Raw genomic sequence first — 13,525 nt, 5'->3', positions numbered from 1 at the left:
TCTCTCTCTCCCCCCCTCTCTCTCTCCTTTCTCAGACTCTACATATGACTTAATATTGCATTTCTCTCTCTCAGAGTCTCTGGGTAGAGCGCAGCACTCTCACGCTGTCTCACAGTCTCCCGGGAATCTCCTGCTGGTTTGAAGTACAGAAGAGAGAGCTGGTAATGTATCTCTTATTATTACCTAGTATTTATAGAGCGCCAACAGTGTGCGCAGCGCTGTATAATATAAGGAAGACATTACAATCACAATACAATACAAGATGGTAAGGAGGGCCCGGCCCCTGAGGGCTTACATTCTAAAAGGGGAGGGGCCAGCGATACATGAGGAGGGAGCTGTGTGGGGATGAATTGTTTGAGAACGTGATGGTTCAGTGGTCAATGATTCTTGTAAGAAAGTAACATGTGGACTTTTATAGTCAGGAGTCTGTGGAAAGATGGCGTCTCTCCCCGTTTGTGTTTCCGGGTAATTGGGAGGATACAGACTTCTTCATGTGGACTTGTTACTTTTAAAATCTCATATTTGACAACTAAATGAACGTAAATAAACTTTCCTCGGTTATTTTTAGCGCTGCCTCTTTCTATAGAAGTAGACAGACTAAGCGGCGGTGTCTGTTGTGGAACTTTCTCTGTGTTAGGTGACAGGTCCTCTTTCTATAGAAGTAGACAGACTAAGCGGCGGTGTCTGTTGTGGAACTTTCTCTGTGTTAGGTGACAGGTCCTCTTTCTATAGAAGTAGACAGACTAAGCGGCGGTGTCTGTTGTGGAACTTTCTCTGTGTTAGGTGACAGGTCCTCTTTCTATAGAACTAGACAGGCTAAGCGGCGGTGTCTGTTGTGGAGCTTTCTCTGTGTTGGGTGACAGGTCCTCTTTCAGCGGTATCTCAACAAACGCGGATCTCTCACTATGCAAGTCGGCACGAACGCAGCGCCGGCGCGTCACATGACACAGCAACAGAAAAATAAATATAAAAATGTCCTTTTTGGATCTCTCACGTCTCTGCCAGGTGGAGGTCAGCCCGCTGGAGAACGCCATTCAGGTTCTGGCCAACAAGACGCAGGAGCTGCGGGCGCTGATCACTCAGTATCAGCACCACAATCTCCATGGCAACATCAACCTTCTCAGCATGTGTCTGAACGGCGTCATCGATGCCGCGGTGAATGGAGGAATCACCCGATACCAGGAGGTGAGAGGAGGATGGAGTTCATCTATCAAATTCAAATCAGCTTATAAGGAAAGAAATGGAGGAATAGGTAAGTCCAGGGACATTATTAGGGGTAAGGGATATCTATCTACGTTGTATCTGTATCCATCTGTCTATCGTCTATCTCTCTCCCTTACAGGCATTCTTTGATAAGGAATACATCACCCAACATCCGGAAGATGCGGATAAGATCGGCCAGCTGAAGGAACTCATGCAGGAGCAGGTAGGTCCAGGGCCGGTGGTGCCACTAGGCAAACTAGGGCGCACTGCTGCCTAGGGTGCACTCCTACCTAGGGCGCAGCCTTGACCATTCACTCCCCACGGCGCCAACCGTCTATTTCAAATTGCAAAAGCCAATAGCAGGCTGGCTATTGCATCCGCCCACTTGCACCTCCCCGTCTATTTCAAAAGCCAATAGCAGGCTGGCTTTTGTACCCGCCCACTGAGCAGAGGAGCCGAACTGAGAGACAACTTTCCTTCTCAAGTCCGCTCCTCTGCTCAGTGGGCGGGGTTTCAGTAGCCAGTCTGCTATTGGTTATTTCAAATTAATATAGCCAATAGCAGTCTAGCTATTTCTCCCGGCTGCTTACATCCATCTAACGCCTGTGGAAGCTAGCTGGCAGGAGAATGGAGCCGTGCGGGGGGGCGGTGGTGTACTGGGGGTTGCGCCCAGGCCTGGAGTTTCCACAGGGCCTCGGGGCGGCAGTTAACCCCGCCGCCCTGCCATCTGGTTGCCAGTCTCCATTGATGGGAAGGGGAGGGGTGGGGGGGGGAGCATCACAGGACCTGGCCTTGGGGCGGCAGGGAGAGTAAATCCGGCCCTGGTTGCGCTGCGGGAGGGGGGCTGGGGGTGCAGGTAGCTGGTCTAGCACCGGCCCTGGGTAGGTCTACAATGAGGGTGATGTCATGCCAAACACTTTGCTGCTTGCAGAGAATGTTTCTATGTATCTGAATGTGTTTCATTGTATCAGTTGTCAGTCTTTTTCTGTATAATAATAATAATATGCGTCTCCGATGCCGTGTTCCAGGTACACGTGTTGGGGGTGGGGCTGGCGGTACACGAGCGTTGCGTACACCCCGAGATGCGGCCGCTGCACAAGAAGCTGGTAGACCAGTTCCAGGTCATGCGCTCCAGTCTGTACCAGGTAACAAAAACCTCCGAATGATGACATTGTCTATGAAACTTTCCCGGTTTAACCTCTTCAGCTCTCCGACCCCCCTATGGAGCAGATTTATACGTTTCTCCTCCAGGCCGGCACGTTGAGTGATGAGACAGACAAAGCAGCTTTATTTAGGACATTGTCTCGCAAAAAAATATTTTCTGTGTAAAGATGGAATTAAAACAATCTGAAAAATGATAGCGGAAGGGAGGAGGGGAGGATGGGGGGGGGGTGATTTTCACTCACCTCATAGTTCTAGCCGACCTGTGACGATGAGACTGTCACAGGTCGGCTCAGGAGATCGGGAACACATACCGTCGCCCGCTCACTTCTCGATCTATCCCTGCAGAGAGTGTTGACTGTCACTCACGGCTCCCTGCAGGGATTCCCCCGCTCCGATCCTCCAGCGCTGACTGGCGGAACGGACGGGGGAGGGGGCGGGCACAGCTGGCTCTGCCTCTAGATAGGCGGAGCCAGCTGTCACTCACGCAGCTGGGCGGATCCAGACAGTAATGTCGGGATGCGTCCCGGCTGCGGCGTCTCAGTATATTGCGAGCTGTAGCTCCCTATATACTGAGCCTTGGGTGACGGGAGGACGCTAGTTTGTGTCCTCCCGTTACCCTAAGGAGAACTATGGGGAAAAGACCTGACCTCGTAGTTCTCCTTTCACTAAGACTGAATGGGGTTCACCGAGGGGTTAAATAGGAATACATTTCATTCATTGTATGACATGTGCAGATGGGAGCTCCTCCCTTTCCTCCGGCATCATATCATCATAGTAAATCCAATGAAACCACCAACTGCAGCACCGAACCCGACCCTCCTCCCTACGAATAAGCCCCGCCCTTAATGTGCCGTCTGATAGACAATACATTGTAACACATGGCGGCTTCTCTTGTGCTTCCCCCAGGAGTTCCCCACACTGGAGAAGCTGAATCCGTCGTGTGCGCCGCTGCCTCGCGGAAACATCCTGTTATCACACGGAGCGCTAAACAACGACAGCCTGAGACTCCTCCACAGACACAGGTGCGTCTTCCGATCCGACAGCATTCGCAGCGCCACCGCCGCAGTGTGTCACCTTATATGTTGTTGTTATCTGCAGCCCTCTAGTGGTCCTTGGCTCCGTGCGACATTCATCCTCCTCGCTCTCATCTCACGCCTCCAGCGACACCGGGACCACTCCCACCGCTGTGGACAGCGAGAACGAGGATCCCTACTCTATGCAGGTGACTGACGACGCACATTTCATGTTTTCATAGTAAACCTCCGTGGGTTCCATTGTTGTCTGGTGCTGGCGTTAGACCCGCTGTCACTCTTCCATGCTGTAATCTTCTGTCATCCTTCCATGCCGTCATCCTTCCATGCAGTCACCCTTCCATCCCGTCATCTTCTGTCATCCTTCCATCCCCTCATCTTCTGTCATCCTTCCATGCTGTCCTCTTCTGTCATCCTTCCATCCCCTCATCTTCTGTCATCCTTCCATGCTGTCCTCTTCTGTCATCCTTCCATCCCCTCATCTTCTGTCATCCTTCCATGCTGTCCTCTTCTGTCATCCTTCCATCCCCTCATCTTCTGTCATCCTTCCATGCTGTCCTCTTCTGTCATCCTTCCATCCCCTCATCTTCTGTCATCCTTCCATGCTGTCCTCTTCTGTCATCCTTCCATCCCCTCATCTTCTGTCATCCTTCCATGCTGTCCTCTTCTGTCATCCTTCCATCCCCTCATCTTCTGTCATCCTTCCATGCTGTCCTCTTCTGTCATCCTTCCATCCCCTCATCTTCTGTCATCCTTCCATGCTGTCCTCTTCTGTCATCCTTCCATCCCCTCATCTTCTGTCATCCTTCCATGCTGTCCTCTTCTGTCATCCTTCCATCCCCTCATCTTCTGTCATCCTTCCATGCTGTCCTCTTCTGTCATCCTTCCATCCCCTCATCTTCTGTCATCCTTCCATGCTGTCCTCTTCTGTCATCCTTCCATCCCCTCATCTTCTGTCATCCTTCCATGCTGTCCTCTTCTGTCATCCTTCCATCCCCTCATCTTCTGTCATCCTTCCATGCTGTCCTCTTCTGTCATCCTTCCATCCCCTCATCTTCTGTCATCCTTCCATGCTGTCCTCTTCTGTCATCCTTCCATCCCCTCATCTTCTGTCATCCTTCCATGCTGTCCTCTTCTGTCATCCTTCCATCCCCTCATCTTCTGTCATCCTTCCATGCTGTCCTCTTCTGTCATCCTTCCATCCCCTCATCTTCTGTCATCCTTCCATGCTGTCCTCTTCTGTCATCCTTCCATCCCCTCATCTTCTGTCATCCTTCCATGCTGTCCTCTTCTGTCATCCTTCCATCCCCTCATCTTCTGTCATCCTTCCATGCTGTCCTCTTCTGTCATCCTTCCATCCCCTCATCTTCTGTCATCCTTCCATGCTGTCCTCTTCTGTCATCCTTCCATCCCCTCATCTTCTGTCATCCTTCCATGCTGTCCTCTTCTGTCATCCTTCCATCCCCTCATCTTCTGTCATCCTTCCATGCTGTCCTCTTCTGTCATCCTTCCATCCCCTCATCTTCTGTCATCCTTCCATGCTGTCCTCTTCTGTCATCCTTCCATCCCCTCATCTTCTGTCATCCTTCCATGCTGTCCTCTTCTGTCATCCTTCCATCCCCTCATCTTCTGTCATCCTTCCATGCTGTCCTCTTCTGTCATCCTTCCATCCCCTCATCTTCTGTCATCCTTCCATGCTGTCCTCTTCTGTCATCCTTCCATCCCCTCATCTTCTGTCATCCTTCCATGCTGTCCTCTTCTGTCATCCTTCCATCCCCTCATCTTCTGTCATCCTTCCATGCTGTCCTCTTCTGTCATCCTTCCATCCCCTCATCTTCTGTCATCCTTCCATGCTGTCCTCTTCTGTCATCCTTCCATCCCCTCATCTTCTGTCATCCTTCCATGCTGTCCTCTTCTGTCATCCTTCCATCCCCTCATCTTCTGTCATCCTTCCATGCTGTCCTCTTCTGTCATCCTTCCATGCTGTCTTCTTCTGTCATCCTTCCATGCTGTCCTCCTTATATTCTCTCTTGTTTGTCTTTCAGATGCTGCTTCCCCACTCCCTCCACGCCGGATCCATCACTAACGTTTCCGCGTTATCCTCATCCTACACAAGCCCCTCCTCCTCCAGCCTCAGCTCCACCCATTCAGCACCATCTCAACTTATCAACTCCGCCCCCTCCAGCACACGAGGTGAGTAGAAATGGGAAGCGCGGGAGGGTTCGGAGTCCAATAAAAGTTCCCCCCGAATCCAAAACTTTCTTCTGTGTGAGCGGAGGAGGGATCCAAACCAGCATGTCCGCAGTGGGTGGAGCCGCAGAGGGGTTGGGGTCACCGCAAGGCTTGCAGGGGCCGAGGACTTGCTGGAACGCTCCGGGTGGAAGGAACCTAAATGTAATCCTGTGTCAGAGAGACCTCCGGGCGGCCTTAAAGGAGAACTATGAGGGGGGGGGGGAAGTGATTTTCTCGTCCTCGTAGTTGGAGCCGACGTGTGAGGTCGGCTCAATAAATCGGGAGGTGGGAGAACACACACCGGCGCTCGCTCACTTCTCGATCATTTCCCTGCAGTGAGAGGTGACTGTCACTCACGGCTCCCTGTAGGGATTCCTCCCTCCCCGCTCCGATCGGACAGGGGAGGGGGCGGTCACAGCTTGCTCTGCCTCTAGATAGGCAGAGCCAGCTGTCACTCACGCAGCTGGGCGGATCCAGATGTAATTGTCGGGATCGGCTGCGGCGTCTCAGTATACCGTGAGCTGTAGCTCCCTATATACTGAGCCTAGGGTGACGGGAGGACGCTAGTTCGAGGAGAACTATGGGGGGAAAGCCCTGACCCCATACTTCTCCTTTAATGGATAATTGCTCTCACATAAATAAATGAGACACAAGATATCGCACACGTGAACCTATAAGTCAGGACCCATCACTGGGGGGCGCCCGGAACACAGCAACAAAGTAACGTCAGCTTCATCTCAGGTATTAAAGGGCCCGTACAACTATAATAGAAATGATGTGGAATTAGTTCCGACCACCCTGGAAATGTTCAGTTATTACATAACGTTCCCACGCGTCATGTGCAGCCAACGCCGGGCGGGCGCAGTCCTCTGACAGGAAGTCATGTACGCGGATTGTTACCTTCTGCTTCTTCAATGGGATTACTAACATTATGCGGCCCCCCCGGTGCTCACGGGTCATTAACTCTCCATATTTCCCCCTTTCAGGTTCTCCCTCCCTCCCCGATAAGTACAGACATTCGCGAGATTTGGTGATGCTGCTTCCGGCACCTCGGGACCGGCCCAGTAGCGCCATGTATCAAACCGGCGCAGACAACGCACAGGTATTGAATAGTAACAGTGAATAAGACTTGTTTATGGGAGAATGTCGGCTGCAATGACGGATCCAACCTCTTATGCTTTGACCCTTTCACGTTTCTGTCTCCTGGTGGTGTCCCAGCGCTGCGTCTACCCCCGGGCTCTGTTCCAGCAAGTCCTCGGCCCATGCAAGCCTTGCAGCGACCCCAACCTCTCTGTGGCAGAGAAAGGTGACCCCCCTCTATACACTGCATGCCGTATATATTCATTGACAGTCAGACCTGCTGCCCCCTCAGGATCCTCATAGACACCGAATTGTCAATCGGTTTTCAGTGTGTGTGCGTGGACAAATGACTGAGGTCAGGATGAGAGCTGATTGGTTTATTTCATCTGTGAATGGCGCGGATTCTTATAGTTCATATTATCCTTTGCTGATTCTGGATTTATACCTTAAAGGAGAACTATGAGGTCAGTGTTTTCCCCCATAGTTCTCCTTAGGGTAACGGGAGGACACAAACTAGCGTCCTCCCGTCATCCCCCCCCCCCCCCTCATAGTTCTTCTTTAAAACCTAATACTATGTAACATCAATCTCATCCCTAAAACACAAACCATGTATCAGCCTAACTCTAACCTGAGCCTATAACCTAACCCCTAACTCAATCCCTAAGTCACAACCTAACTCTAACCTTCAGCCTAACCCTTAGCTCCAACCCTAACCTAACCCCTAACTCTAACCTACAACCTAACCCTTAGCTCCAACCCTAACCTAACCCCTAACTCTAACCTACAACCTAACCTGGAACCTAACCCCTAACTGTAACCCTAAGTCACAACCCAACTCTAACCCTAACATTTAACCTAACCCCTAACTCTAGCCTATAACCTAATCCTTAACTCTAACCCTAGCCTATAACCTAACCCCTAACTCTAACCCTTAGCATTAACCCTAACATTTAACCTAACCCCTAACTCTAGCCTATAACCTAATCCTTAACTCTAACCCTAACCTATAACCTAACCCCTAACTCTAGCCTATAACCTAATCCTTAACTCTAACCCTAACATTTAACCTAACCCCTAACTCTAGCCTATAACCTAATCCTTAACTCTAACCCTAGCCTATAACCTAACCCCTAACTCTAGCCTATAACCTAACCCCTAACTCTAAACCTAGCCTATAACCTAACCCCTAACTCTAAACCTAGCCTATAACCTAACCCCTAACTCTAACCCTAGCCTATAACCTAACCCCTAACTCTAACCCTTAGCATTAACCCTAACATTTAACCTAACCCCTAACTCTAGCCTATAACCTAATCCTTAACTCTAACCCTAGCCTATAACCTAACCCCTAACTCTAGCCTATAACCTAATCCTTAACTCTAACCCTAACATTTAACCTAACCCCTAACTCTAGCCTATAACCTAATCCTTAACTCTAACCCTAGCCTATAACCTAACCCCTAACTCTAGCCTATACCCTAATCCTTAACTCTAACCCTAACATTTAACCTAACCCCTAACTCTAGCCTATAACCTAATCCTTAACTCTAACCCTAGCCTATAACCTAACCCCTAACTCTAGCCTATAACCTAACCCCTAACTCTAAACCTAGCCTATAACCTAACCCCTAACTCTAACCCTAGCCTATAACCTAACCCCTAACTCTAACCCTAGCCTATAACCTAACCCCTAACTCTAACCCTAGCCTATAACCTAACCCTAACCCTAACCTGGAACCTAACATTTAACCTAACCCCTAAGTCTAAGTCAAAACCTAATTCTAACCTTCAAACTAGCCCTTACCTCTAACCCTAATATTTATCTTGACCCCTAACTATTCACCTAACCCTTACCTCTAACCCTAACCTTTAGTCTACTCTAAAATATAAGCCTAACTACTGAAGCTCCTGTCCTATGTTGATGGTGCGGCAGTGCTGGATGGTTGGCGTGTTCTTGGTGATGTTGTTTGTGTCTGTCTTTGTTCATATGGTTGATGAATGAGAGATAGTCACCCCATGTCTGCGGGTCCCCCCACTATACAAATAGACTGACTCTATAACATCAACAAGCAATTAGCAGTAGTCCATAGCAACTAAAACTATAGCAATTGTGTTTCAGCTTCTAGACTGATATCTGGCCTTCTGTGGGTTGCTGTCTGACACAGAGATACACTTGTAAAGCAGAGAACTCCTTTAAGCTCCTCCCAGTATCTGTGTCTGTATATGTTCTGATTGCATTCCTCTTCTTGCCGTTTCATTATTCCTGATCTTGGCTGTCCGGGGTTCTGGCTGTGCCGCTGCCGCCCTCTCCTGGTCACTGTCATGTATTGTCCTGCGTCAGTCCTGGCCGCACCAAGCAGTTGGAGTTTGGACAGTGGGACCAGAGAATCCCTTCCTTTCCTGACAACTCATGTGGGGAGCGTCCTCACTCCCACCGGGACCCCCCGAGGCCTGACCCACGGTATGTGCTGTGTGATGGAGTGGAGGGATGCAATGATGGCGGGTGTATGAAAAAAATTAATATACTGATTCCTTCCTCTTATCTCTGCCCCTATCTCACCATCACCTTCCTCTTATCTCTGCCCCTATCTGACCATCACCTTCCTCTTATCTCTGCCCCTATCTCACCATCACCTTCCTCTTATCTCTGCCCCTATCTGACCATCACCTTCCTCTTATCTTTGCATCCCTCCCTGTCTCCATTCTCCTTCTTTCTGAACCTCTATTCTCTCTCTCCCTCCCCCTCTCCCTTCCTCTATTCTCTCTCTCTCCCTCCCCCGCTCCCCTCTCCCTTCCTCTATTCTCTCTCTCCCTCCCCCTCTCCCTTCCTCTATTCTCTCTCTCTCCCTCTATTCTCTCCCTCTATTTTCTCTCTCTCTCCCTCTATTCTCCCTCCCCCGCTCCCCTCTCCCTTCCTCTATTTTCTCTCTCTCTCCCACTATTCAATCTCTCTCTTCTTCTATTCTCCCTCCCCCTCTCTCTCTCTCTCTCTCCCTCTGAAGGCCATTACTCTCTGCACTTTGATGCGTTTCATCCCTCTCTTGGGGACGGAGCTCCTGCATTACCCACCAGATCCCTGCGCAAGGTAACGTCTGACGCTCTCTCTCTCCGCTTTGCTGGAATTGATACATTTGCAGACACAGTGACACATCGTGACCCGTTTCCTGACAATGTATCTGATCCTCCACATTGCAGAGAGCAGCTTATACTCTTTGCCCGGATATATTGCCTCCACACCGCCACGCACAGTCTGTCGTATATATTCAGGGCCGGATTTACTTTCTTAAGGACAGACCTGCAGGCTGCATACAAGTGATCTCGGAGACATCGCCGGGATCACTTGTACAAACAAGCGGCGACTTCCCCGCTGTACATTTAGCTCTGCTTGCCCAAAGCCGGGCTAAGTGTAGAAAACAACTACCCGCCCGGCCCCCGGAACTGCATGTCCTGGGTGTCGGGAGATAGGAATTCCTCACCCCTGCTGCCCCTCTACTCCCTGCTGCCCCTCAACTCCCTGCTGCCCCTCTACTCCCTGCCGCCCCTCTACTCCTTGCTACCCCGAGGCCGGGCCCTGGTTGGCCTTGTGGGAAATCCGTCCCTGTATATATTACAAATATTTGTTCTCTGCAAATGGGGTCCAGAAATGAATGTTATTAGTGTTCAGTATTTCCTCTCCAGGTGAAATGTAATTCATTCATCACATGAGAGTGAATTGGGAATATACTACCCGATGGCCACTAGATGGCGCCAAGGATCATTGCAAACAAATAGTTACTTTCTATGCTCCTCAGCGCCATCTAGTGGCCATAATGTGGTATTTACCTGATATTACATTCCACCTGGAAAGAAATAATAATACACTCTGGGGTTTTAGGGAGGAAAGGTCCGGGATCACAAGTGGTGAGCAGGAAATAATATATCTATTATAAAGATCACTTTAATTTACAACAGAGGGGCCTGAATAAGCTCTGTGTACTGATGGGCACTGTGCCCCCTCCAGGGGTTGCTGTGGTGTATGTTGCATATGTATGTTCCTAGAAAAAGGATGGGGGGCGGTGTATGGGTAGTCTAATCATGTGTTCATCTCTCCACAGAGCCCTCTGCACACCATTCCCGCCTCGCCCACCAGCCCGCAGTCCTGCTTGGATGGCAGCAACTCACCCCTCTCGGGCAGCGCCAGCAGCGGCGTCTCCTCGCTGAGTGAAGGAAACTTCTCCGTCTGTCCCGATGCTGCGACCAGCGCAGATTCCCGGCCGGAGGAAGAGCAGAGCGCATGTTTCCAGCACTACCCTCCCGTCCGGTACAGCCTCTCCGACCCCAACGGGCTGGAGACACCCAAGACCCAACCGTGCCGGAGCCACTCCGCCCCCACCGGGGTGACGCCTCCGCGCTCGCCCAGCGGGGATCAGGAGGAGGGAAACCTGGAGCAGGAGCGGCTGCGGAGGATCCGAAGGAACTGCCACATGGGCAAAGAACCGCCGGCACGGGTCGGGTGGGAGCACAACATGGGAAAACCATAAGCCGGGACTGAACCGGAGGAGACTGGGGGCAACTGGAGGAGGAGGGGCAGTCTGTGTATAAAGAGCAAGGCAAGACTAGTGTGTCCTGATATCTGTGTATTAGGAGAGGAGAGGTCGGGGGGTCCTGTGTATTAGGAGAGGTCGGGGGGCCCCTGTGTATTAGGAGAGGTCGGGGGGCCCCTGTGTATTAGGAGAGGTCGGGGGGCCCCTGTGTATTAGGAGAGGTCGGGGGGCCCCTGTGTATTAGGAGAGGTCGGGGGGCCCCTGTGTATTAGGAGAGGTCGGGGGGCCCCTGTGTATTAGGAGAGGTCGGGGGGCCCCTGTGTATTAGGAGAGGTCGGGGGGCCCCTGTGTATTAGGAGAGGTCGGGGGGCCCCTGTGTATTAGGAGAGGTCGGGGGGCCCCTGTGTATTAGGAGAGGTCGGGGGGCCCCTGTGTATTAGGAGAGGTCGGGGGGCCCCTGTGTATTAGGAGAGGTCGGGGGGCCCCTGTGTATTAGGAGAGGTCGGGGGGCCCCTGTGTATTAGGAGAGGTCGGGGGGCCCCTGTGTATTAGGAGAGGTCGGGGGGCCCCTGTGTATTAGGAGAGGTCGGGGGGCCCCTGTGTATTAGGAGAGGTCGGGGGGCCCCTGTGTATTAGGAGAGGTCGGGGGGCCCCTGTGTATTAGGAGAGGTCGGGGGGCCCCTGTGTATTAGGAGAGGTCGGGGGGCCCCTGTGTATTAGGAGAGGTCGGGGGGCCCCTGTGTATTAGGAGAGGTCGGGGGGCCCCTGTGTATTAGGAGAGGTCGGGGGGCCCCTGTGTATTAGGAGAGGTCGGGGGGCCCCTGTGTATTAGGAGAGGTCGGGGGGCCCCTGTGTATTAGGAGAGGTCGGGGGGCCCCTGTGTATTAGGAGAGGTCGGGGGGCCCCTGTGTATTAGGAGAGGTCGGGGGGCCCCTGTGTATTAGGAGAGGTCGGGGGGCCCCTGTGTATTAGGAGAGGTCGGGGGGCCCCTGTGTATTAGGAGAGGTCGGGGGGCCCCTGTGTATTAGGAGAGGTCGGGGGGCCCCTGTGTATTAGGAGAGGTCGGGGGGCCCCTGTGTATTAGGAGAGGTCGGGGGGCCCCTGTGTATTAGGAGAGGTCGGGGGGCCCCTGTGTATTAGGAGAGGTCGGGGGGCCCCTGTGTATTAGGAGAGGTCGGGGGGCCCCTGTGTATTAGGAGAGGTCGGGGGGCCCCTGTGTATTAGGAGAGGTCGGGGGGCCCCTGTGTATTAGGAGAGGTCGGGGGGCCCCTGTGTATTAGGAGAGGTCGGGGGGCCCCTGTGTATTAGGAGAGGTCGGGGGGCCCCTGTGTATTAGGAGAGGTCGGGGGGCCCCTGTGTATTAGGAGAGGTCGGGGGGCCCCTGTGTATTAGGAGAGGTCGGGGGGCCCCTGTGTATTAGGAGAGGTCGGGGGGCCCCTGTGTATTAGGAGAGGTCGGGGGATCCTGTGTATTAGGAGAGGTCGGGGGGTCCTGTGTATTAGGGGTATGCGGCAGTGACTCGGTCTCTTTGCTCTTATATATACAGATCTATATCCCAATCCTGATGGCGTCTTTCGTGGCTCCGCCTCCTCCTCCTCCCCCCGCACTCTGTGATTCTCAGCTTGTCTTCTTGCTCCCGCCCCCCGACATTTGGGAACATTGTTACCCGTCCCGCCCTGTCACCGCTGGGTGTCACCTCTTGATGTCTCCGAGGGTAGCGAGGAGTTGTGAGCCCCCATTGGGGGGGGGGGGGGGGGGCCCTCGTTCCGTGTGTTCATATACCCTCCAGCGGTGCCGTGTTGTGTCCCCGATGGTCAGCTTTGCGCAGGGTGCGTGTTTGTATATATACGGTGTCCGCATGTTCCTCGCACACGCCGTGCCGTCCAGTTTCTGTGTAAATAAGATTCACCGTTTCTGTTGTGATTCTTTTTTTTTTTCCTCCTTCAGATGGTTGTTATATGAAAATAAAGTTTTACCACCCCGGACATTACCATGCCGACATCTGCTTTAATAACTCCGCCCCCCTCCACCCAAGCACCTATCATGACCTGTATGGTTCTATTGTCTCATTGAGTCCAGACTCCTCCCCCATAGGAGTCATGGCTTCCGTACACTGGGCTGATGGTGGCCGACAAGCCTGAAACACCTGTTTGGAATAAATGGGCTTTATCTGCACTATACGGCATAAAATGATTTGCATAGCTCCACCCACTGTCATGAATTACGGAATGATTGGTTGGAGGGCTTTTTGGTTCCTTTATTCCCTTCTCACCATCGCCTGTCCGTTTGTTG

At 52.1% G+C, this 13,525-nt stretch overlaps 1 protein-coding gene across 1 annotated transcript in view; it reads left to right on the top strand.

Annotated features, from left to right (window-relative positions):
* The window catches only part of DOCK3 (dedicator of cytokinesis 3), a 99,500-nt gene extending 86,812 nt beyond the window's left edge, over nt 1-12,688 (top strand). Inside the window, exons 41-51 of the mRNA XM_018572194.1 lie at nt 75-161; nt 1,006-1,185; nt 1,343-1,426; nt 2,232-2,348; nt 3,274-3,389; nt 3,466-3,589; nt 5,444-5,591; nt 6,617-6,732; nt 6,849-6,936; nt 9,713-9,795; nt 10,805-12,688. Of these exons, the coding sequence (XP_018427696.1) occupies nt 75-161; nt 1,006-1,185; nt 1,343-1,426; nt 2,232-2,348; nt 3,274-3,389; nt 3,466-3,589; nt 5,444-5,591; nt 6,617-6,732; nt 6,849-6,936; nt 9,713-9,795; nt 10,805-11,230 (1,569 nt within the window). The 3' untranslated portion in view covers nt 11,231-12,688. The remainder of the gene's footprint in view (nt 1-74; nt 162-1,005; nt 1,186-1,342; nt 1,427-2,231; nt 2,349-3,273; nt 3,390-3,465; nt 3,590-5,443; nt 5,592-6,616; nt 6,733-6,848; nt 6,937-9,712; nt 9,796-10,804) is intronic.
* Nucleotides 12,689-13,525: the final 837 nt, after the last annotated feature.

This window comes from Nanorana parkeri, unplaced genomic scaffold (assembly GCF_000935625.1).
Source record: "Nanorana parkeri isolate BGI_ZX_2015 unplaced genomic scaffold, ASM93562v1 scaffold1966, whole genome shotgun sequence".
Lineage (NCBI taxonomy): Eukaryota > Metazoa > Chordata > Amphibia > Anura > Dicroglossidae > Nanorana > Nanorana parkeri.
Note: the sequence above shows the minus strand (reverse complement) of the source record. Positions and strands in the feature narration are given on the sequence as shown.